The sequence below is a fragment of the Sceloporus occidentalis genome, unplaced genomic scaffold, assembly GCF_023333645.1.
Source record: "Sceloporus occidentalis isolate IW3139 unplaced genomic scaffold, rSceOcc1.0.p SCAF_33, whole genome shotgun sequence".
NCBI lineage: Eukaryota > Metazoa > Chordata > Lepidosauria > Squamata > Phrynosomatidae > Sceloporus > Sceloporus occidentalis.
Window position 1 is genome coordinate 255,877 of NW_028317013.1, and position 23,230 is coordinate 279,106.

Genomic DNA, 23,230 nt, shown 5'->3' on the forward strand with positions numbered 1-23,230 from the left:
CCCTCTCACTATCTATCTAACCTCCCTCACCCTACTTACCTTGTTGCCGGAGCAAGCAGCAACTGCGACCGGGCCCCGCGGCAGGGCCGGTTTGATTTAGGGGCTGATGAAGCTGCAGCTCCAGGCCCCTACCTTAAAATAGGCCCAGTCAGGACCGGACTGACTGGGCCTATGCGGCCGCATTAACGCAGGGCCCCTTAAGCCCGCCGCAACTGCGACCGGGTCCGCCACTCTAAGGGGCCAGGAAGCCCCCACCAGGGCCGGCCTTAGGGGTCTGCAGCCGCACAGGGCTTAAATTAAAACATCGGGGGGGGGGTTAACTTTATTTAACATCCTCCATGTTAAATAAAGTTAACAAAAACTTTATTTAACATGGAGGATGTTAAATAAAGTAAAAAAAAAAAAAAACCAAAAACACCCCCGATGTTTTAATTTAAACCCTGTGCGGCCGCACACCCGTAAGGCCAGCCCTGGTGGGGGGCTTCCCGTCCCCTTAGGGTGGCGGACCCGGTCGCAGTTGCGGTGGGCTTATGGGGCAGGTGCCCTTTATGCCCTGCGTTAATAAGGCCGCATAGGCCCAGTCAGTCTGGTCCTGACTGGGCCTATTTTAAGGTAGGAGCCTGGAGCTGCAGCTCCATCAGCCCCTAAGTCAATCAGGCCCTGCCGCGGCACAGCCCACCGGGCAAATGCTCGGTGTGCCCGATGGCCTATCCGGGCCTGTTTCCAAGTTGCCTGGAACTTATTAATTATTGCCCTGATGGAGGAAATGGGCATCTTCCATGCATTTGCTATTTTCTTTCAGCCTTTTTGCATACGGAAAGCTCAACAATGTTTTGCCGCACATTGCAGCTTTATTCTTTGCTCTTACCCATTGTGATGAATGACTATGGCAATTTGGCCTATGTGTTACCTAATAGTTACACCCATGTGAAACAGGAAGTCATGGTTGAACAATTTCCTGTTGCTAGTCACCCAGGTTTACAAAAAAAATGTAAAACATCATTGGAATATACTTCAAATATATTTTTCTCATATGAATTCATAGGGTACCAATAATTGCACCACACATATATTTATAACATTTTAATAAACCTGTGTTGTATTTGCAATTGTTTAAAAATAAAATACTAATATATATCAAAGAAAAGATCAAAAGGTTAAAAATTTTTCACAGCCTGCTTTGCTTATATTTTCCAAGGCTATCAATATTAGTGGAGGCCACTGTATTATATATTTAAAAAAAAAAAAAAAGCATCAGTTGTTTTGACATCACATATGTATATGTATTATGAGTAAGTATCAATCAGGGTAATAGGCATAATAAATTGAAGGTATGTAACTTTTTACTTCAGAAAGGATTCTATTTATTTGTAAGGTGTCCGCCGCCTGAAAAGCTTTACACAACCCTAATCAGCTCCCATTTTTAAACAAAATACATACGTTATACCTGTCTTTTACCTATACATGTGCAAATCTAATAAGTCCACAACAAGTCCAGAATAGTAATTGGACACACACAAACATATATACACCCACATCCACCCAGGGGTGGGGTAGACCATTTCTTATAACACTGTTTAGAATAAATGGCCATCAGAATAAACATTTGTTGTGTTTATTTCTCCAACAGTTTAAGAGCAAATAAGAAAGTAGATTGCAAATAAACAAGCTAAATTGAGAATACAGCTCACTCCAGTTTGGAGATTAACAGTAATTCCTTCCTAATGACAAGTTACCATCCAACCAGGTTCCCAGCTAGAGGGGGGGGGGGGGTAAAAAAAAAAATCCCATGTTTGTATACATTGTATCCTGGCATAAAGGTAACACTTTTTTTTTTCTTTACATCCAAGAGTAGAGCCCAACAATGTCAATGCTCCAACCTCTGTATCAAAATGTGTTAATGGCTTTAAGAAAGCAAACTATTCATAAAATAAACGTAATGTTTATTGCTTGCCAGCGTCAATCATGTTAGGTGTTCCGTATTCTGACCTCACAATGTTTTTTGTGATGAATACCCCTCAATCTGTTACTGATTTTCCTGTTCATACATATGCTGTATTTGAAATGCTCTTTTTTCATAATAGTTTTTTTTTTTTTAATCCCACGCTCAATTCTTAAAGGTTTAAATCTCTCTATATTTAGCAGTGAGATCTATTTTAATAGTCATAAGTATCTATTCTAGAATTTGCATGCTGTCCTGTAGGACTTAATGCAATTACTTTGTTTGAAATACCAGCATCGCCCATGAAAACAGAGATGCCAACTGTAAAGCCATTATGTGTATTATACAAAGTGAATTTCAGACCAACCAGATGTGAACTAATAGATTTCAATTCAAAGTGTGTACATCAGAACCATATAAAATGTTCAATGCTTTGGGAAAATTGTTACAAAACTTAAATCCACAACTTACCTCGAGTTCAATAAAGCAGGGTGAGAGTAAGACACGTCATCATGTGATCCCACAGCACTCTGCTGCACACCTTTACAAACACAACCGTGCACATACCCTACCACTCGCTCTTCCGGGATAACATGTAGTGACGTCACGCGCTCCGTGCCTCGTTTTGGATTCTGACAATTATGTTGCTTACCTGACTGTCAATCTTGATAGGAGAGACTTAACGGCTTCCTTCCCAAACTACTTCAACAAACAGTTACATTGAAACGTTACTTATTCCTGTATAATGTCCATTTTATTTTTTCTTAAAATAAACATGTAAAAGTTGAACAACAAAAAATTAAATACGAACTGGATGTATCAACTCCACAGATGTACATAAATTACATCCTAGCCTGGAATAGCACACAACTAAACAGTGCAGTTTTTAGCTCTGGATATTTATTTATAGCTAAACACGTTGGTACACATGAGACGCGCTCCTCTTAACGGCTCTGTTGCAGCTTTACCTCAGTACGCGAACCAAACCTTATTATTGTACCGAAAGCCACTATGCATCACTTACATTCGTTAAAAGAACTATTGAAAGTATCTAGGTGGTGCCTAGAGGCTTTCGTCACACCCACCCATCTTGCCCTGTCCTCAGACACCCCAGTTGCCCCCCCCCCGGCCTGCGCGACAGCCGTATCCGGTAGTGGAGCCTCTCACGTGACCGGCAGAAGAGCTGGTGGGCGGGGCTGAGAGAAGCCACAGTTACATTCGAGACCCTTGACTGCGGGTGAGAACAAGGTGGGCGCGCACAGGTTGTCATGGTGACAGGCTTAGTGCAGGATGAGCCAGACATGAAGCTGACGGGAGTGTCTGAGGTAAAAACGAAAGTGAATGGGGTGTTATGTGATACCACTAACATGGTGGTGTTTTTCTCTCTAGTGCTACTTGTTTACCTGTGAAGAGGGACAATGCAGAACGTCATTAACACGGTGAAGGGCAAAGCGCTGGAGGTGGCAGAGTACCTGACTCCTGTGCTCAAGGTATGACACGAGTGGGTAGAGAGGCTCCAGGGGTCTGGTGACATCTGTGTGGTGTTAGTGTACAGGAAGTAGTACTCTTGTCAGCTTGCACTTGGCTGCTGGAGGTGTTTTATGTTTAAATTATATGAAATCAACAGATTCTGTAGCCCTATTACAGTGAGGAGAGTGAAAATGAACAATGATGTTCAAATTGACAATACACAGATGGATGATAACATTAACACAATACAAGACAGCTCTTCCAAGCTTACAATATATCAGGAGGGTAAAGGGCTGCTTCAATAAGTATGATGACCCACAAGAGTCATGTGGTCTGATTATCTGGATTGTGGGAAGAACTGATGGTGTATTATCAGGTGTCACGTGGTTGACATAATAGATTGAAAGCTTCTCGGAACAGGGGGGGGGAGGTTAGTTAGCGGCTACACTTAGGATGTGTAGGGGAGAGTCTGATAGAATGGGGTAGGGAATTCCAGAGAACCGGTACAAGGCAAGTAAAATCCTGACTGCCTGGAAAGACGATTTAATAGTTCAGGAGGGAAACAATTTGTGATCAGAGTAGATATGGCAGTTAGGAGATAAGAACAGAGCATTAAGAACTCTGTAGGTAAGGGCCTGGAGAATATTATGGCGGAGGGTATGAGGAGCCAGTGAAGGGACTGGCACAGCGAGCAGTAGATGAGTAGCGGTGGGATAAGAAAATCAATCTGGCAGAGATGGTCAGAATGGATCGGGGTGGTGAAAGGCAGACACAGGGCATCACATGATGAATTGGGTAGTTAGTGTCAAAAGCCAAATTTAAGAGGTATTTTGCACATATCCAATATGGTGTATTGTGTATATTTACATAGGCGTAGGTGTTCTTCTTGGTAAAATAGTTCCTAAAGAAATAGAAACAGTTTTCCGTAAATGGGACTGTGTTTGTTGTACTATATACAAAGCAATGACAGCACTACAGTAATAAAAGCTCACAAAGAAATCTGCAGGTTAGTAAAAAAAATGTAAGTAAAGTAAAAAGTTAGTGAAAATACATAATTTTGAAATTATTTTAAAAATTACCCCGACGCATGAATATAAGAGCACTAATTACATTAATCATAATCAAAGCCATGCTTGCGGTCTGACCCCCCTGACTTCTTTAACACTGCCCCACTTACTGTATATATTATAAGACAAAATGTTGAAGACTTTTGTCCATCATTACTGGATTGTCTTGGTTAAAAAGGTGTGTTTTAATAACATATCCATTAATGATTCCCTCACAGCTTACTATATTATACTATATTTAAATGCAGTCTGTTAAAGATTTGTAGCGTAAGAGGCCTTGTGGTTTTTAAGTTAATAATTGTGTTGATTTATGTTTTTATTTCAATAGGAATCAAAGTTTAAGGAGACGGGTGTTATAACTCCTGAAGAGGTGGGTAGAAAATGATTTTGCTTTGTTAATGATATCAGGACTGTTTCCACGTTAGTGTATATTATATTTCTTCCTTTGCGAGTGTCAAGTAAAAATTGAAACACAAGGCATATGAGAACCAAGATTTGTTTCTTTAGTTCTCTAAAATGTTAAAACACTTCCCCTTTGTCCATTTGCAAGCGGAATTAGTTCCGCTCATACTGCTCTATAATTTTTTTTTTTTTCTTGACTGGTTGTTGAAATTGTATAGCGATTGATATAAAAAATCTGACTTGTGCCAACCATGGATAACATTTCATTTCCCAGCATGCTTGAATGTGTGCATTTCAATCATTTGACCTTTGACCGCATATATATTGGGAACCACTTGTTGTCTCAAAGTTTTCAATATAGGTTTTTTATTTGGTAAGCTCTGCGCATCTACTCTGTTTGTGCATTAGTATGTGATAATGTGTGTAGATCTTCTTGACTCTTAACAGATTGTTTATATTATGAAACATCTGTTGATCCGCTCTTGAACTAAAGGCACGTTACTCTATTAGCATTTTTTTCCATTTAAAGAAAAAATATATTATTGTATATTGTGGCATATATTTAGCAATCCACTGCCTTTTAGGAAGCTTTCAAATTATAAATCAATCACTCGTCATTCCAATATTGCCAGAAAAGGCCTTTATTACACTATTTACCGTTGCTTAATAAATTGTGGAAATGTTTGTGTAGATTTGCTTTTGGAAGTGATATATGTGAGCCTTAACAGCCCTATCATGAACTAATTCTCCAATTTTCTTTCATTCCTTAACAGTTTTTGGCAGCAGGAGACCATCTAGTCCATCATTGCCCTACTTGGCAGTGGTAAGTACAGCAGGTCAAATTATATGTGAAAAGGTTTCTATGTGTTCTGCGGCTTTTCAGAGTTTCGCATAAATGATCATGACATCGCACTACTGACATCCTGTCTTTTATGGTCACGATACATGTAGGAGAAAAAAATTTATATTCCTTCAAATAAGGATACAAATCAGAGAGGATTTGTATTGTGCATTGAATACCCATTTATGGGTTACTTGACACTGCCACTGCTATTTAGTTTCACTTTCTAGGAACAAAATGTTTGGCTACCGTAAAATAATTCTTGTGATTTATTTTTGTAGATTAGATTAATGGTGCAATTTTTTTTCCAGTGCCCATTAAAAATCACACAGACCTCTGCCATTGCAATTTTTGTCAAGTGCCATTAAATATATTGTACAAAAATGCTGTAGTACAATGACCCCCCAGCTGCTGTGTAATATGCGTGCCATGCGATTTATTATTTTATTTACAAAACAAAATAACACTCTCTAGTATATTAACCCCTTAACGTCCATTGACGGGTCAGGAACGTCACGAAAAACTATGACGTGTCTGACACATCATTTCATTAAACAAGCTTAGAAAGTGATCTATGGGGGGGGGGGAATTTTTCTTACTTTGTTTTAAAAAATCTTTTACTCATCTGCAAAAACTAATGAAAAAACTTGCTAAATAGATTCTATTTGTCCTGAGTTTAGAAATACCCAGTGTTTTTTTGCTTTTTTCTACACGTTATGGGGCAGAAAAATGTTGAAAGCTGGTCATTCTGCCCTATGTGCTATTTCGGGTATCTTTGAAGCCGGCCAATGCAATTTACCCCATGAAACCATATATTTTTGAAAACCTAGACACCCCAAGGTATTTCAAGTGCTGGTATTTTAACTCTTTCCATGCACTTATTCTACCACTAGCCTTTGTCAAACTTTTTGATAGTAAAAGATTTTTGTATTTTTTTTCTCACACGTTGTACTTCAGGTATGAATTTACTGCTCCTGGTATATGTCCCTTTCAAACAACACCCCAATATGTGTTCAGCAACGTCTCCTGAGGGCAGTGATACCCCACATGCATGGGTTTGTCCACTTCCCATATTTGGGACATCTTTGAAGCCGGCCAATTCAAATCATACATTTTTAAAAAGTAGGCACCCTATGGGCATTTATAATGCCAATATTTTAACTCTTTCCATGCAGGAAGATATAGCGCAAATTGTAGGACTTGCTCATAAAAAACTTTATATATATATATATGTGTGTGTGTGTGTATATATATATATAGTTACCGGCACTCCAGGGACTTCTTTAAATAATCACTCGAGAAACTGCAGTTTTCTAATCAACGTTTCAGTCTGTTTATTAGACTTTCATCAGGTCCTGACTGAAACGTTGATTAGAAAACTGCAGTTTCTCGAGTGATTATTTAAAGAAGTCCCTGGAGTGCCGGTAACTATTTTTGGATGTTATATGATTTGCTGTTGCAGCTACTTGGCACTAAAACAGTGCCCATTTTTAATGGGCACTGGAAACTAAAAAAGTGGTGATAGGTGTGCGATTGTTAATTTTGGACTTATATATAATATACTGTATTTGCTTGATTATAAGATGACCCCCCCCAAATCTGAATATTAATTTAGGAAAAAAAGTAAACCCTTTAAGAAAAAATTTCTACTAGTAAATATTAATTAATGTATACAATTTTTTTCATATTTAATAAAAGCTATGTTTGAGAAAAATATTTTTTGTTTTTATTTCCTTTTTTTTGCCAACCTGCCCCCCCAGTTATGCACATCTGCCCCCAGAAATTCTTTATACCGCCCCTATATGCCACTCTGCCCCATGATATGCCTTTTAACCCCCTATATGCCACTTTGCCCCATGATATGCCTCTGGCATATAAGGGGGTTAAAAGGCATATCATGGGGCAGAGTGGCATATATGGGGTTAAAAGGCATTTCTGGAGACATATATACATATATGATTGCTAACAGCGAGCACACTCCTATCATGTCCAGACAGCCAGTACATGCTGGAACCTGGGCATGATAGGAGTGTGATTACAGCCTCCCCTTACACATCCATGCTATCTCTCACACACACACACACACACACACACACATTCACAAACATTTAAATATTAATTCCCTTAATCATGCATACTTCCTCATAAACCATCTCCCACCCCTTACCTGAACTGCAGATCTCTCGCTGGCAGACTTCTGCAGGGGCTCGGCTTTTTCCCTCTGCAACTTCTCTTGTCCCGCCCCCAGAGGAAGAAGGAGGGGAGCAGAGGCACGTGATGTGCATTCACGGGACTCTGCTGGGTTCCTGTTTCCCTGGCCGGTACAAGGGACACTGCTCGCACACTGTGCGACCAAAGCACCGGTAAGCACCCTGGCCCTATTTGAGCTCTGATTAGAAGACGACCAGTTCTCAGTTGGCGATGCCATCTTGTTAGTGGCAGAAACGTAATTCACTTGATGGCGCTTGTGGTTGTTCTTTGGAGCAATCACAAGGCGATCAGGGTAAGGGGTTTGTGTTGCTACATGCCGATATCGAGGCATTTTCAGCAACACCGATTATTTTTTAGCCAGTCACCGCCGCGATCTTTCATGGTGCGACGAAAACGCCACAATTGCAGCAATGCAGCTATTTAACAGCAGCCCGTACATGTACGAGCTTTGCCGTTGTTGCATTGCATCGCAAGCCCGTACATGTACAAAATTAGGTAAAGTGATGGAAAATCCCCTCCAACTTCATCAATTCAGGTGTCCTGATTTCAGAAATACCTAATTTATATAGATTTCCCATACTTTCCCAGGACTTATAGGGAACATACTGTTACATGAGATCGGGCAGCAGAAAGCCAGCAATGCTGGCTTCTGCTGTCAGGGGGGAGTGCAGGCTGTCAGACAGCCTGGTCTCCTGTGTAGCGGCGGGGATGTGTCCCTGCTGCTGCAAGAAGGGCAGGGCGTACCAGTACATCCATAGGGGACTGAAGGGGTTAAACAAATAAACCTTAACAATTGTGTTATTATATTTGTAACAGGTTCACCAAGAGAGCTGTAGTTACTCCCAGAGACCACCCAGATGTTTCCTCCTGTAGTCCCCAAAATCACTTCCAGCACCAGTCAGCATCCACACCTTGGAACCCTGCTGTGTGTACCCAATAAGTAGACACAGTACAGCAAGAATGAACATTTTTATTGTTGTAAAACATAGACTCGTATATCTACAGAACTGCAACATAAATTAACAGATACATGTATTCAACCCAACCTTTAATTCCCCTGGCAGCAATCCTATTGATGGGATTCCTACCTGTGCTACCTTTGTTTGACAGCCAGGCTGGGGCCATCTCTGAGTACCTTGGGGCCCTGTATGACAGGTCATTCTGTCACAATATTCTTTCCTGAATTCAAACACATCAAAACAACAGAGACACTTTATCTCAACAGCTTGTGTCTGGTTTTCTGTCAAATGGCAATTAAGTGTTGTCAGCAAATATTATGAATGAGGTACATTTTTTAAGTGACTAGAACAGGGGCGTCCAACCTGCGGCCCTCCAGCTGCTGCAGGACTACATCTCCCATCCTCCTCAGCCAGCCCCTTAGCTGAAAGAGCATTATGGGAGATGTAGTCCTGCAACAGCTGGAGGGCCGCAGGTTGGACGCCCCTGGACTAGAACAATAAACACAATATGACCAAAATGTGGACACCCAATCTAATTATTGGGTTTTGGTATTTCAGCCACACTTATTGCTAATATGTGTATAAAATCAAGCACATAGACAAACATTGGCAGTAGAATGGGTTGTACTGAAGAGCTCAGTGATTTTAAACTTTCATGGGATGCCATCTTGGCCGCAGGTCAATTCATGAAATAATGCCCCGATCTACTGTGAGTGTTCTTGTGAAGTGGAAGCATCTAGGAGTGACAACACCTTTGTCACGAAGTGGTTGCCTACCACTTCACTTCACTCCTGAATTGCTTATTCACACTTACACAGTGGGGCTGCTGAGTGTTCAAACGCGTAGTGTGTAAAAAATCCCCTCTGAAGCATTGCTAACTAAAGATTTCCAAATTGTCTCTGGAAGCCACATCAACAGAAGCACAGTGTGTTGGGAGCTCCATGAAATGGGTTTCTTTGGCCAAGAAGCTGCACACAAACCGAAGATTATTGTGGCACACCAAGTGTCTTCTGGAGTGGGACTCTGTAGCAGTGGAAACATGTTCTCTGGAGTGATGAATCATGCTTCATTATCTGGAAGTCGAATGGTCGAATCTAGGTTTTGTGGATGTCAGGAGAACGCTACCTACCGGAATGAATAATGCCTTCTGTAAAGTTTGGTGGAGCTGAATTTCAGAGTTTGTGCTAGGTCCCTTAGTTCCAGTTTTAATGCCACAGCATACAAAGACTTTTAAGAGAATTGGATGATACCAACCTTGTGGCACCGGTTTGGGGTGAATTGGAACACCAATTACAAGCCAGGCCTTCTTGTCCAACATCAGCGCCTGACATCACAACTGCTTTTTTGGCTAAATGAGCACAAATTCCCACACAACACTCAAAAATCTTGTGGAAAGCCATCCCAGGAGCGTGAAGGATGTCATAGTTGCAAAGGGGAGGCAAGTCCATATAAGTTTCCATGGTTTTTGAATGACAAGTGTGATGGTCAGGTGTCCACATACATTTGGTCATGTAGTGGTAAATGGGAAAAGACATCAGTAATAATTGGAATATGTTTCTACTGCTGCACTTACAAAAGTGTTTTATTCAGCAGTGTATGTGAAACAACACCTTTAACAAGCAACAATAAATACATGTTGCAAAAACCAAATTAGGGCTGCAACAACTAATCGATAATGAAAATCGTTGCCAACGAATTTCATTATCTATTAGTTGAATCGATTTTTATCGATTATAAAATGAGGGTTTTATAATCCGTTTCAGTGTGACTCACAGCAGCAGTTCCTACTTACCAGTCCCTCCCTGCAGTCACTGCTGATTGGCTGCAAGGAAGGACAGGGAGAAAGAAAGGGGCGGGGCCAAACTGCTGATTGGCCCCGCACATTTCCTATAGCGTCCACATGGCTCAGGAACTCATCTAACGGTGAGTATAAAATTAATATTTGGGCTGCTGAAAGTTAGGGGAGGTGGGGGTAATTTAGGGCAGCTATGGTTAATGGGTTTAGGGTTAATTTAGGGGCAGTTGTGGCAGATGGGGTCCTCAGGGTTAATTTAGGGGCAGTTGTGGTTGATGGGGGTCTTCTCTTCAGGGTTAATTTAATGCTGAGGACTGAGGGTTAATTTAATTAATTTAATAAGGTGAACTTAGGGTGCAGTTAGAGGTAAAGGGGGACAAACTGAGGGGAATCTAAATCCTGGGGGCAGTGAAGATTAGCCCTGTATTTATTTATAAAAGTATCGTGTCTGTGAACGAGTCTACAAACCTATGAGTGCACTATGGCTTATCTGGGGGGTATACAGCATACCTGGGGAGGACGGAGTGACATATCTGGGGGTATAAGGCATATTTGGGGAGGGTGGAGTTGCATGTCTGGGAGGGCAGTGTGGCATATCAGGGGGTATGTGGCATATCTGGGTGGCAGTGTAGCAAGCCTGGGCTCAAATGTGCATAACTGGGGGCAGGTTGGGAAATAAAAACAAGAAATGCATTTTATCAAAGTTTTTTTAATTCTGCCATTTTGTTTTTAACATCCTATGTTACTTTATTAAATTATTTTAAATAAATGAAAAATGTACATTTTTTTTATCCGATTAATCAAAAAAATAATCGGCCAACTAATCGATTATGAAAATAATCGTTAGTTGCAGCCCTAAACCAAATGCAATGCAACGTCCAAATATCCCCACCCATGACTATTTTGATCCTGATAAATACTCTCTATCAGTGTATGTGCTCTAAAAATATCGACACATATCTGAGCTAGGTTTTATATTGCCATTTGCATCATTGCTAACAAGCTGTGCACTTAAAAATTAATGTGAATGTGGTATGACCTCTTTCGTTTCTACTTAATAAGCCAACAGTGATTAAATAATTTATCGTGAAAGTGTGTGCACCACAAAGTAGTATAAAAATATGGGCTCCAACATGTGCTGTGCAGGGTGTATTTATTACATCATAACATCCACAGATTAGGGGTTGATCTCGATTGTATTTGTTTGTCTGTATTTTATAAGCATTTGTTTGATTTTAGTGTTTATCACTTTAACACAATTTATTTAATTCAGGGCAACTGGTGAAGAGTCGAAAATAAAGCCATATCTGCCGAGTGAGAAACAGTTTCTGTTGACAAAAAATGGTATGTCATGCATACTTTTATTTAGCCAACGTGTACACATTTCTGAAGAGGCACTAATCTGAGTATTCAGAACTAATTTATTTTAATATGCATGTGTTGATTTGGCAGTAAATTATGACTCCAGTCAGCTATTGTTCCTATATGCTTGTGTGATCCTGCTCTGCAGCCGTTAAGGACACTGAGGATTCAGGCTCTTAATAAATACAATAGCTGAAAACTTTGTGAGAAAATGTTTAGTTCAAAAACCTTTAAAATTCCTTCAGAGCCTTTTATTGTCTAGTTACACTAGTTACCTTGCATTATTGCCAAGGAGCAGTAGTGGACACAGTTGCCCTTCAGTCAGTGGGGAAAAAAACAAATGGCTACGGAGGTTGGCTCTGGCCAAAGTGTGTTATTCATTAGCTTTCTGTCTTTAAGCCCTATCATGTCTCCTTGCCCTACCCTTACAAGGTAGACAAAACCAAAAAGGAAAGGTAGGAATAATTTGGGAGAGGATCATCCACATTATGTAGGCAGACATTTAAGGTGGCTGCTGCCTTGGAATACATATAATGTGTGTTTTAAATTACAGGATGGTGTTCTATCAGCAGGGTTCAGGATTAAATGCTACCAGCATTCATACTTTCTAGTGACACGCTTGTATACTAAGTAGGTGATTATACCAGAAGGACAAAACACTATTCTGAGCAAAAGGAAAACAAAGATATATATTTATATATTTTTTGCATGGGGTTTTCACTCCAACCACTGATTCCCTTTAAGTTTAGTCTTTGAACAACACTAATATACATATCTGTCTATCAGTACCATAGAGCTCATTTAATTGATTTGCTGCCTTTTTAGTGCCATGCTACAAAAGGTGTAAACAGATGGAGTATTCAGATGAGCAAGAAGCGATCATAGAAGAGGATGATGGAGATGGAGGCTGGGTAGACACTTTTCACCATTCAGGTTTGTCGCCAAAACAATCAAATTGTTACATGTCACAAGGTATTTAATTCAGGAATAGCATAAATTCATGTGTAAATGGCATAGTTATGTGAGATACTTCTTTGCCCGTTGGCAGTTTCATAACCGTATGGAATATGGAATAATTAATTATGAGCCATCTAAGAGTTGCTAGGCGTTTGTTGTTTAATCAGTGAGATAAAACTCACTCAAAATGAATTAACGCCAGTATCTCTAGTATACCGATATTTAACATCTATTCAAAGCATGACTACAACGAAGCTTTTGCCAAAAAACAGTATGTTTGTGTATATACTTGCACCTTTTCTCTTTAACTTTTTCAAATTTGTAATAAGCAGGTGTGAGCGGTATCACAGAAGCAGTGAAAGAAATAACCCTTGAGTCCCAGGTAACACCCATTTGCTAAAATGTTAAAATAAATAACATTTAAATAATTAATGTTGTGAAATGGTGTCACAAAAAGAATGTAAGTTATAATAAACTAGAATTCATGGTACATGTGAATATACAAGGATCATACTAGCGATACTAAGGTTAACTGGCTCTAATAATGCTTATTTCTGGCATTGCCACAAGCTGTCTGCAATCTTTTATACGGTTAACTTTTAACCCTGATAGATTATAGGTCATTTTAATTAAGTTAATCGGACATTTCAGTCATCATATGCACTTCTACATTTTCGTGATGCCCCCTGCAAATAAATCTGGGGATTCAGCAGAATTCATTTGAGTCAAACACATTTCCCTACACAAGGTATACTGCCAGTCAGCTCCAGCACCGTGCAGGCAGTGGTCTTTTCAGATACCTGCACAAAAAAGCATCCCATTGATTTCAGTTGAAGAACTTTCCTGCTATTGATTGGCTGCTTCACTGAGGAAAATGTATATTTTCTTCAGTGGGGCTGAATGTCCATTTAAGCTAAAAACTTAACGCAAGAACTCCCCTTTGTCATTTAAAGTGGCATTGTTGCTTCAACATACATTACTGCAAAGTGGTATTGGCCCCTTCCTGATTTCTTCTATTTTTTCATATTAGACAAAGATAACCTCAGTAAACACATAAATGAGATTTTTTTTATGATAGTTTTTTCCTTCTATACATGAAACTATCAACACAACCTGGCCCTATGTAAAAAAGTAATTGCTACCTTAGTTACTAAATCAACCAATTTAATTAATAATTGGGTTCAATTTGACTAGATACACCCAGGCGTGACTACTGGCAGCCTTGTTGAGTTTAAACATTTAAATAGAACCTGTCTTGCAAGGCAATATCGGCTAAAAGGTCTCAAAAAGCAGCACATAATGCCGTGATCGTAAAACATGTAAGAACAGATGAAAAGTAAAGTCCTTAACATATATCTGTGGGGAAAAGGTTACAAGCCATTTTTAAGGCTCTGTGACTCCAGCACACAGCAGTGAGAGAGCTATTATCTAACAGAGAAAACTTGCAACAGTAGTGAACTTTTCCTGGGGTGGCCTACTAAATTTATAACGTGTAAAGGACTTCAGGCCTTACTTGCCTCAGGTAAAGTCAGTGTTCAAGATTCTACAAAAAGAAAGAGCCTGCAAAAATAGCATCCTTGGTTGAGTTGCAAAGAAAAAACTGCTGACCAAAAAGAACACAAAGGCTTGTCTTATGTTTGCCAAAAAAAACCATCTTGATTCTTTTGGGATAATATTTTGTGGACTGATGAGTCAAAAATGTAACTTTTTGGAAGACTTGTGTACTGTTACATCTGGTCTAATGCTGATACAGCATTTCACAATTAAAAAATTTTACCAGCAGTTAAACATTGTGGTGGTAGTTTGATCACCTGGGGCTAGTTTGCTGTTTCAGTACTTGGAGACCTGCCCTAATTGATGGAACCATACTAGAAAATTCTGAAGGAAAATGCTCAAACACAATTGGGTTATGCAGCAGGATAATGATCAGAATCACACAAGCAAGTCCACATCCGTATGGCTCAAAAGAAACAAAATGAAAGCTTAGTCAAAGTCCTGACTTGCATCTGGCTAAGATGCTGTGATACGACCTTAAAATAAGGCAGTTCATGTTCAAACACCAGTCTGGATATGTCCACTAAGCAGAGGAGGATTCAATAATAAACTTAGATACGGCACTAAAAAGTACTCACAGCCAAAAGAGGTCAGACTTGCGGGAGGGCAGTGAAGGAATAATCCAGTACGACTATAGAAAATAAATTGTGTAATCCAATGGGAGAGCCAGGGTTTGGTACACAAGTAAGCAGGATCAGCAAGGTATGAAATAAATGGCAGAGAGATGAAGGTATTCCAGTAAGACAGCCAGGGTTTGGTACACGGGTAAGAAGAGATAGCAAAATACAATAGGATGGTAAGGGAAATTGTGACTGCAACAAACTTGCAACTGAGCTTGAAATAAAGAACAAGCACTGCCCTGAAAGAAAACCGCTCATGTATACTGCTGTAGGCTGACATACGGTAGGGGAGTTTGCTGAATGTGAGAAGGGGGTTGGGGCGGCAAAACCCTCCAATGTGGCTGAACAAGTCTGCCAAGAAGAGTGGGCCAAAATTCCTCCACAGTGATTAAAAAGACTCATTGCCAGTTAACTCAAAGGGTTTTGATTGCAATTGCTGCCACTAAAGGTGGCACAACCAGTTATTAGGTTTAGGGTAGCAATTACTTTTTCACATTGGTGATATAGAATTTGAGTAACCATTTACCTTCAATAAATGAAATGATCATTTAAAAGCTGCCTTTTGTGCTTAGTCGCATGGCCTTTGTCTTTTATTAAAATTAGCTTGATGATGTGAAACATCTTATTGTGACAAATAAGCAACAAAAGAAATTGGGTAGGGACAAATACTTTTTTACAGGACTGTAGGTTAATCAAGTATGAAAGCAAGACTTTCAATTATGTATATGAAGTTTGGGAAGTTGTCTGTTTTATAGAAACATAGATTTGACAGCAGATAAGAACCATTTGGCCCATTTAGTATGCCAATGTTGTTCTTGGATAAGACTCAGCTCTTAACCCCTTAAGAACCAATGATGTGCCTGGCACGTCATGGCATTAAATGCGTAAACTGTTCCTGTAATGTCGAGGCATTCAGCAACACAGAAATCGGCTCCAAAGTCCCCATGTGAGGTCCCAAATAGGACATAGAGGCAGGATTACATGGTTTGAAAAAAATGGTTTTGAAATAGCAATATTCTTCTTGAGCTTATTACCCTATAACTTGCAAAAAAAAACATAAAACCATTGGGTATTTCTAAACTCAGGACAAATATTAGAATCTACTTAGCATGTTTTTGTATGTTTTTCAAAAAAAATTCAGAAAAAGTTTTTTCAATTTTTCACCATATGAATTTTTTAAAATAGCAAATTAGATGACATAATCAAAATAAGTCCTTCTTGTCCTGGAAAAAAAACCCCAAAAACACAGCTCGGTCCATAAGGGGTTAATCATTCCTTGATCTAGTCTTTGGCCAAACAATTTAAGATTCTGTAGTATACTTGCTATCATTTTTTTGTTGTCCCTTCTTACTTGGCTGGATATCCCTTATGATATGATGTAATACCCACTGCCACAAAAATATGGAACTAATCAAACTCCAGAAATGAAATAAACTTTTAGTATATATTCAAATGTAATTTTACTTGTGTTGCAGAAACAAATGCAACTTTACTGAAACCAAAGACCAAACTAAAAACCACTTTGTATAGCGTCTAAACTTTTAAACCACTTTTTAGGTATAAGTTAGATATTACTGTTTATGATGCACTGAACCAATTATTTATTTATTTATTTTTTTTACATTTATTTGAACAATTAAAGTTGTGCTTTTGTGTATTTAAAAATCAGGATAGTGGGAAATCAACACAGAAACCTTCAGTTTATGATGAAGACGACGACGATGATGATGGAGAAGCAGCTGATATGGAGGGTATGTTTATGAGCTATCATGAAAACTGATGTTGGGTATATTGTCCTCCGTATTGTATTTTTTAGTACTTTGACAGTTTTTAGAGTTTTTTTCTCGGGTGATTTTCTCTTCATTCCTCACAAATTTGTTTTTTTCTTTTCTTACTGACATCAAACTACAACCAGCACTAGCAGATAGTTTTTGCCAAGCCTGCGTGATTTATGGCATGGCAATTTGGTCATTCATCTCCTCTGTCTGCTTGGTTAATGTGGGGAGAGCAGCAGAATCCACTTGATCTTGGTTAATGTAGGGAGAGCAGCAGGGTCCACTTGATCTTGGTAAGACATTTCCACATTCCTGCTGAAAATAAATTGCTTTGAGCAACTCTTGGAGTTGTGTGTAGCAATTTCAGCTTGATGTATCCAAGCTGCTCAAAAATAAAAACATAATGAATGCAGGTTCCGTCTCCAATATAGCTTTGTTGGTATTATTTTTCTCTTCCATTTTATTAGTTTCACTTCTGACCGTTAATAAGGAAGAACGTTTTAATATGATCTTTTACAACATAATACTCTTCATTGAGCTCTGTTCCAATGCAGGTCATTATCCATGCAGTGGACAATGTCTCTCAGAGTAAAAGTTTTTTTGTAATGAATACTAGTCTTAAACAGACAGTCTTATGTCACTAACATTCCCTTCAAAGAAGGATGCATATTTAGGCGCTATGTGCATACTGTATTGTGCATTCTTTAAAAATGAAAAAAGGAAAAGTTACCTGACCATGATGCTACTGCAGCTGACCCCCTCCTCTGTGGTTTGTTTCTACTTGAAGCTGGCAAGCAAAGAAAAGCCACTCCTTTGTAGTATAATGTATAATCTTTTCATTAGAAATTGTTTCTTTACTAGTGTATAGTTATCAACCTAATCAAAAAAAAAAAAAAAAAAATCTTGACTCATTTATATTTTTTTTATTAAAACATATTCTTAAGTTATTAAGTTTTCTTGGGTAAGTATAAGGCCAAAGCCTATTGTGTCACAAAACAAATCAACGAGTTCTCTTTGTGACTCTTTGTTCTTATCTAAAGCTTTGTGTCCAAATCCCATAGCAGGAAATGTTAGGACTACATTTTCACTTTTTTTAAGTTATTATTATTATCTTTTATTTATATAGTGCCAACAATGTACGCAGCACTTAATACAATACATAAATTCAAGGGGTATGACAAGACGAGAATTGACAGACTAAGACAAACCGATATATTTGGTGGAGAGAGCCCTGCTTACAATCTTAAGGAGCTATCCCTTTAAAGTGGAATAGTTCTCTATTGGAGTGTGATATTAATCATGCAGTATAAATCCTAGTTTGCATGTTATATTTAAATGTCCTTTTTAAACGTTTCTGAATTTATAACCATTTCAGTGATTAAAACATAACTACTGTGGAGCTCACTAAGGAACCATAAAGCAGATACTCAACACCTTCCTGTTTACATTTTTTATTACCAGTGATACATTGTTTTGAATATCTAACTTATTATTTTTCACTGGTAAACCCCAGGGGCCAGAGCTTTTTTTGGCATTTTTGCTAAGTGGATATTCAGACACGATTTTTGTATTTTACTTTTAGTATTGCCCACACAAAGTGTGTGTGTGTATGTCCTGCCTGTTACTATGCATAAAAAATAAGAAAAATAAAAAGCACATTTCCCAGTTTTATCTGCGATGTTGTTTATGCACCTAAATTGGGCACCTAAAGAAAAAGAAATGCTCTGAATGTATTAACTTGTTCAGACGGTTGCAGGTCAGATATAGAGGGTGTGACTGACGTTTGGCCAGGTACAGATTGTGTGGTTTAGAGGGTGTAGGCTATTTCACCAAAGTCAATTCGACAGACTTGATGTAGCCATTTCAGTAACAAACATCCAACTTAAAAAGTTGTGTTTTTGGGGGGTTCTAATATCTTAATTCTGATTCCTGGTTTAAGGGTAAGATATGTGGAGCTAAAAAAAAAATGACCACTTTTTATATCTACTTCCTTTTTTTAAAACAGTGGCTTTCACAGTTATTTTAATTTTTTTTAATTTTGGTGTCTTCTTGCTGCAGACTTTGCAGGGGCTTTGTGGTACTAGGAGGAACCCTGCATGAGATGGTTTTGATGAACAAACTCTTCTCACATGCTTATTATTATTCAAGACGCACTGGGGTTTTCTGTTATATGAGTAGAAGAGGCGGTTTTGGCTGTACCAATGCCTGGGTTCTGTTGTGTGGGAACCCTTTCTGTTTTTCTTATTTTAATTCTCTACTTGTACAGGTGCTTTAGTAAAAATGTATTTTGAAATCTTTACACTGGCATATTAGCATATAGGTCATAGACTATTGATAAACAATGATGAAAGGTGTTCCCATGTTGAGTAGTCTGGTAAATCCAGATGAGGATATACCCTTTCGTTTTTCACATTATTTGTGTATTTTAATCCTAATTGTGTATTTGAATAGCTGTTGGGGTAGTTAATGCACGTAGGAGGAAAAAAGATACACTATATTCAGACCAAATTAAGTGGAGGACCTCAGCTGTAAAATGTAAAATAATTTACTCTAAGCACAAAAGATAGCAAATGTCAGTGTTAATCTAAATGATATATTGAAAGTCTACTAACCTATTTGAAGAATCTATAAAGAGACAAATAGAACTATGATTTTGATTTCTGTAATTGAAGATAATTTACTTTAAACCTGATCTATACAGTATGATCTTTTAAATGATTTTGAATATTTCCTTTATTAAAGATATTATTCCTTTTATGCTTCAGCTTATGAAGAAAGTGGATTACTGGAAAATGATGATGTAAGTGGAAGACCTACAACAAAACTTTATTTTTTGTGAACATTCACCTGTTTTTCTTATGCAACATAGACTAAGAGAAGTAGGGACACAATATGTGTATAGGTTGAACTTGATGGACTTTGGTCTTTTTTCAACCTTATGAACTATGTTACTATGTTACTAGAATTGTCACTAAAATTCACAGTTTTTAAGTATTGGCACACTGTTCAAGGCAGAGTGTATGTTATTGCTTTTATTTTAATTGCAAATGTCTCTCCAGGCCACTGTAGACACCAGCAAAATCACAGATGCCTGCAAAACAAAATCTGATCTTGGAGGTGAAGATGCAATCTTGCAGACTAGAACTTATGACCTGTATATCACATATGACAAGTATTATCAGACACCAAGACTTTGGCTATTTGGTTATGATGAGGTATGTCCCTTATAAAATATAGTTTTTCTTTTAAAAGGGCAATTTAAGAATTTAATTATTCTTTCACTGGTGTTAAAGTGCCTTGTCTTCAAGAAAAATATAGAAGTCATAGGATTATTTCTCAAAAGAAATGTTTTTATTTATCTTGTTTCCCTTTTTTATTCCTCATTTAATCATTAGTCACTTATTTTTTTATGAGCGATTCTATAAATGTTAAATATATACCTGAATTATATTACCCACACTCTACAAATTAAAATCAATAGAAACATTAAATGCTATTATAATGCAGAGAAACAAAAATATTTTTAAATAAGTCACTGTTACAATGTACATTTCCTGAGAAAAATCAGAATTGGGAAAACAATGTTTGTTTTATTATGTGGCAGAAATGTTATGTGTGTGTTTTGTGTCTGTGTCCTGATATGTTTAATTGGGTTGCTCGTGATTACTATTCTTGAATACATACTGTAAATTCTTATATATATATTACTCGCGTGTTTCCCTTATACATGAACAAAATAACATGAACTCTGGGTAAGTTTTTTTTATTTTTTTTTTATTTTTTTTTTTTTTCTGAAAATGTATTTTTTGCTTGCACTTAATACCTCATATTTTACTGTGCTTTTTGTTTGTTATGTTGTGAAACTCTTTTTGTATTTACAGTGTCTTCATTATTATTCCTAGCAACGTCGGCCATTGACTGTAGAACACATGTATGAAGACATTAGCCAAGATCATGTGAAGAAAACTGTGACGATTGAGAATCATCCCAACCTCCCACCACCACCAATGTGCTCTGTCCATCCTTGCAGGTAACCACCCCCATGCAAAGTCCAAAAATATAAAAAATGAAAAATACAAAGATTTTTTATGAGCAAGTCTTAGTTGTAGTATCTTACAACAAAATTCTGACGTGGAAAGAGTTAAGCTTCAGAAATATCCATGGGATGTCTAGTTTTCAGCTGGATTCAACAATAAAGCAGATTTAACAATTTTTTAGAAAAAATGCTCACCTTCGAAATGTATCCTTTTTAGAGTGGTATCACTGTGCTCAGGAGATGTTGCTGAACACATATTGGGGGGGGGGGGGGTGTCTGGAAGATCATACCTAAAGTACAATGTGTGTGAAAAAAATACAGCCACAAACCTTGAGAAAACCTGGTGGTAGAATTAGTGTATAGAAAGAGATAAAATATCAGTATTTGAAATATGCCGGGGTGTCTAGTTTTCAAAAATATATGTTTTTATTGGGTAAGCAGAATTGGGCGACTTCAAAGATACCCCAAACAGGACATGGAGGAGGGATGAACATATGTCAAAATTCCAAATTGAAAAATGCGCACCTCCCAAATGTGGCCCCTTAGCCCTCAAACAACCAGACAAACCTACGCATGGGTGGGATCACTGTAGTCAGGCGATGCTGTTGTGAACAAAAAAAAAAAACCTCACACAAAATACTACCGCAAACTTTGACTAAGGCTGGTGCATGGAAAAAGTTAAAATACTAGCATTTGAAGTAACCGCTAAACAGGAGTACCGCAAAAATGTTATAACAGCCGCGGTCACAAAGGGTATTCGATCCCTAAGTAGGCCCGGCTTCTCCTGAACAAAATGATGTATAATTTCTGTGGATTAAATATGGAAAAGGGGAATCTTGGTTTAACAAGAAATGACAAAAAATATTTTAATCGCTTGTTTATGAAAACTGTAGGGGTTAAGTCTCTTTATTGTGTTCTCCTTGTTGACTGCACTAGGCAGATATTTTTTAAAATAAAACACTAGTTCACCTTTAAGCAATTTGGTAGAAATATTCTATTGGTTTTGATTGAATTTTCTGCTGTTTGCTTCCTAGTATGTGTGTCCTTATTTTTATGTCTATGTAAAAAAAAATTAATGATGAGAAGGAAAACCAACCAAATAGTTCAGAACTGTCACACTTTTGTTTCTTGCCATCAGACATGCAGAAGTTATGAAGAAAATAATTGAAACAGTCGCTGAAGGCGGAGGAGAATTGGGAGTGCATATGTATCCTTTGGTATTATTAATTTAGCCCCATGGCTTGCTTACCTGTCAGTTACATCTTATTCTTTATTCTTTATTAAGAAAAAAAAAAAACATCTAAAGAATCCGTATTTTAAGTATTCAGTGTTTTAATATGCATTAATCTTTCGTATGGCTGGCTGTCCCTTCGATTAAACTTTCTAAACTAGGAGCAGTTGTCATGTGAATGACAATGTCACATTTTGTGGCAAAAAGGCTAGGATCTCTGAATCTGATCTCCATCCTTCAAACTACCAGTAATCTGTACATTTGTGGCAGACCTGAAATGATCCAAACGTGTTTCTTGCAAATCAACACTTACCTTTCCATCTTTTCATTACAGCCTGTCAATAGCAATGTAGACAAAAAAAGGTATGATTTTCGGTTTTGAAAAGTGCAGATGAATCTGAAAGGCTTGAGACAAGAAGAGACTGGAACCTTGGTTATAGACATAATATAATATATTATGTATACCAACCTTGTCCTCCTATTATTAAGATATGTTATTTTTTTTTAATAGCAATAATGTAATAATAATTGACTTTAGGTATGTCATGTAACTTGTTAGCGAAAGCTTTTTCCTTAATTGCTTTTTTTCCAGGTACCTTCTTATTTTTCTAAAGTTTGTACAAGCGGTCATTCCCACCCTAGAATATGATTATACAAGACATTTTACAATGAACTGAAATATAACATGCTGAAATGCAATTACAACAGCTGATTTTTAAAGACAGTTACATACCATGTCTTTTTTTTGGTTTTCCCATACATACAAATATGCAAAGTTTCTTTAATGTATTATAAGCTTATTTGATTAAATACCTGCATTTAAACAAAAGTGTTTGCCTATCCTTGCCTATCACCCAATTTTATAATAAATTAAAGGGGGGATTGTAGCGTTTTTTCTTTTTGGGGAAAAAAGTTGCCTTAGGGCATGGTCAAGTGTTTCAGTGTTTCTTCTTCACCTATTAAGGTTTAACGCCAACGTTTGCGATCTTGTGTTCTGTGATGTTTATC

The 23,230-nt window shown here is 37.9% G+C and overlaps 1 protein-coding gene across 1 annotated transcript; it reads left to right on the forward strand.

The window, feature by feature from the left end:
• The first annotated feature begins 3,360 nt into the window (after positions 1 to 3,360).
• Positions 3,361 to 22,899, forward strand: LOC149298293 (ubiquitin-like-conjugating enzyme ATG3). The gene is made up of 12 exons (XM_089487476.1): positions 3,361 to 3,432; positions 4,808 to 4,849; positions 5,655 to 5,704; positions 11,961 to 12,031; positions 12,875 to 12,982; positions 13,339 to 13,388; positions 16,850 to 16,931; positions 19,721 to 19,755; positions 20,015 to 20,170; positions 20,858 to 20,985; positions 22,130 to 22,198; positions 22,815 to 22,899. The coding sequence occupies exons 1-12, from the start codon at positions 3,361 to 3,363 to the stop codon at positions 22,897 to 22,899; spliced, it is 948 nt and encodes a 315-aa protein (XP_089343602.1).
• Positions 22,900 to 23,230: the final 331 nt, after the last annotated feature.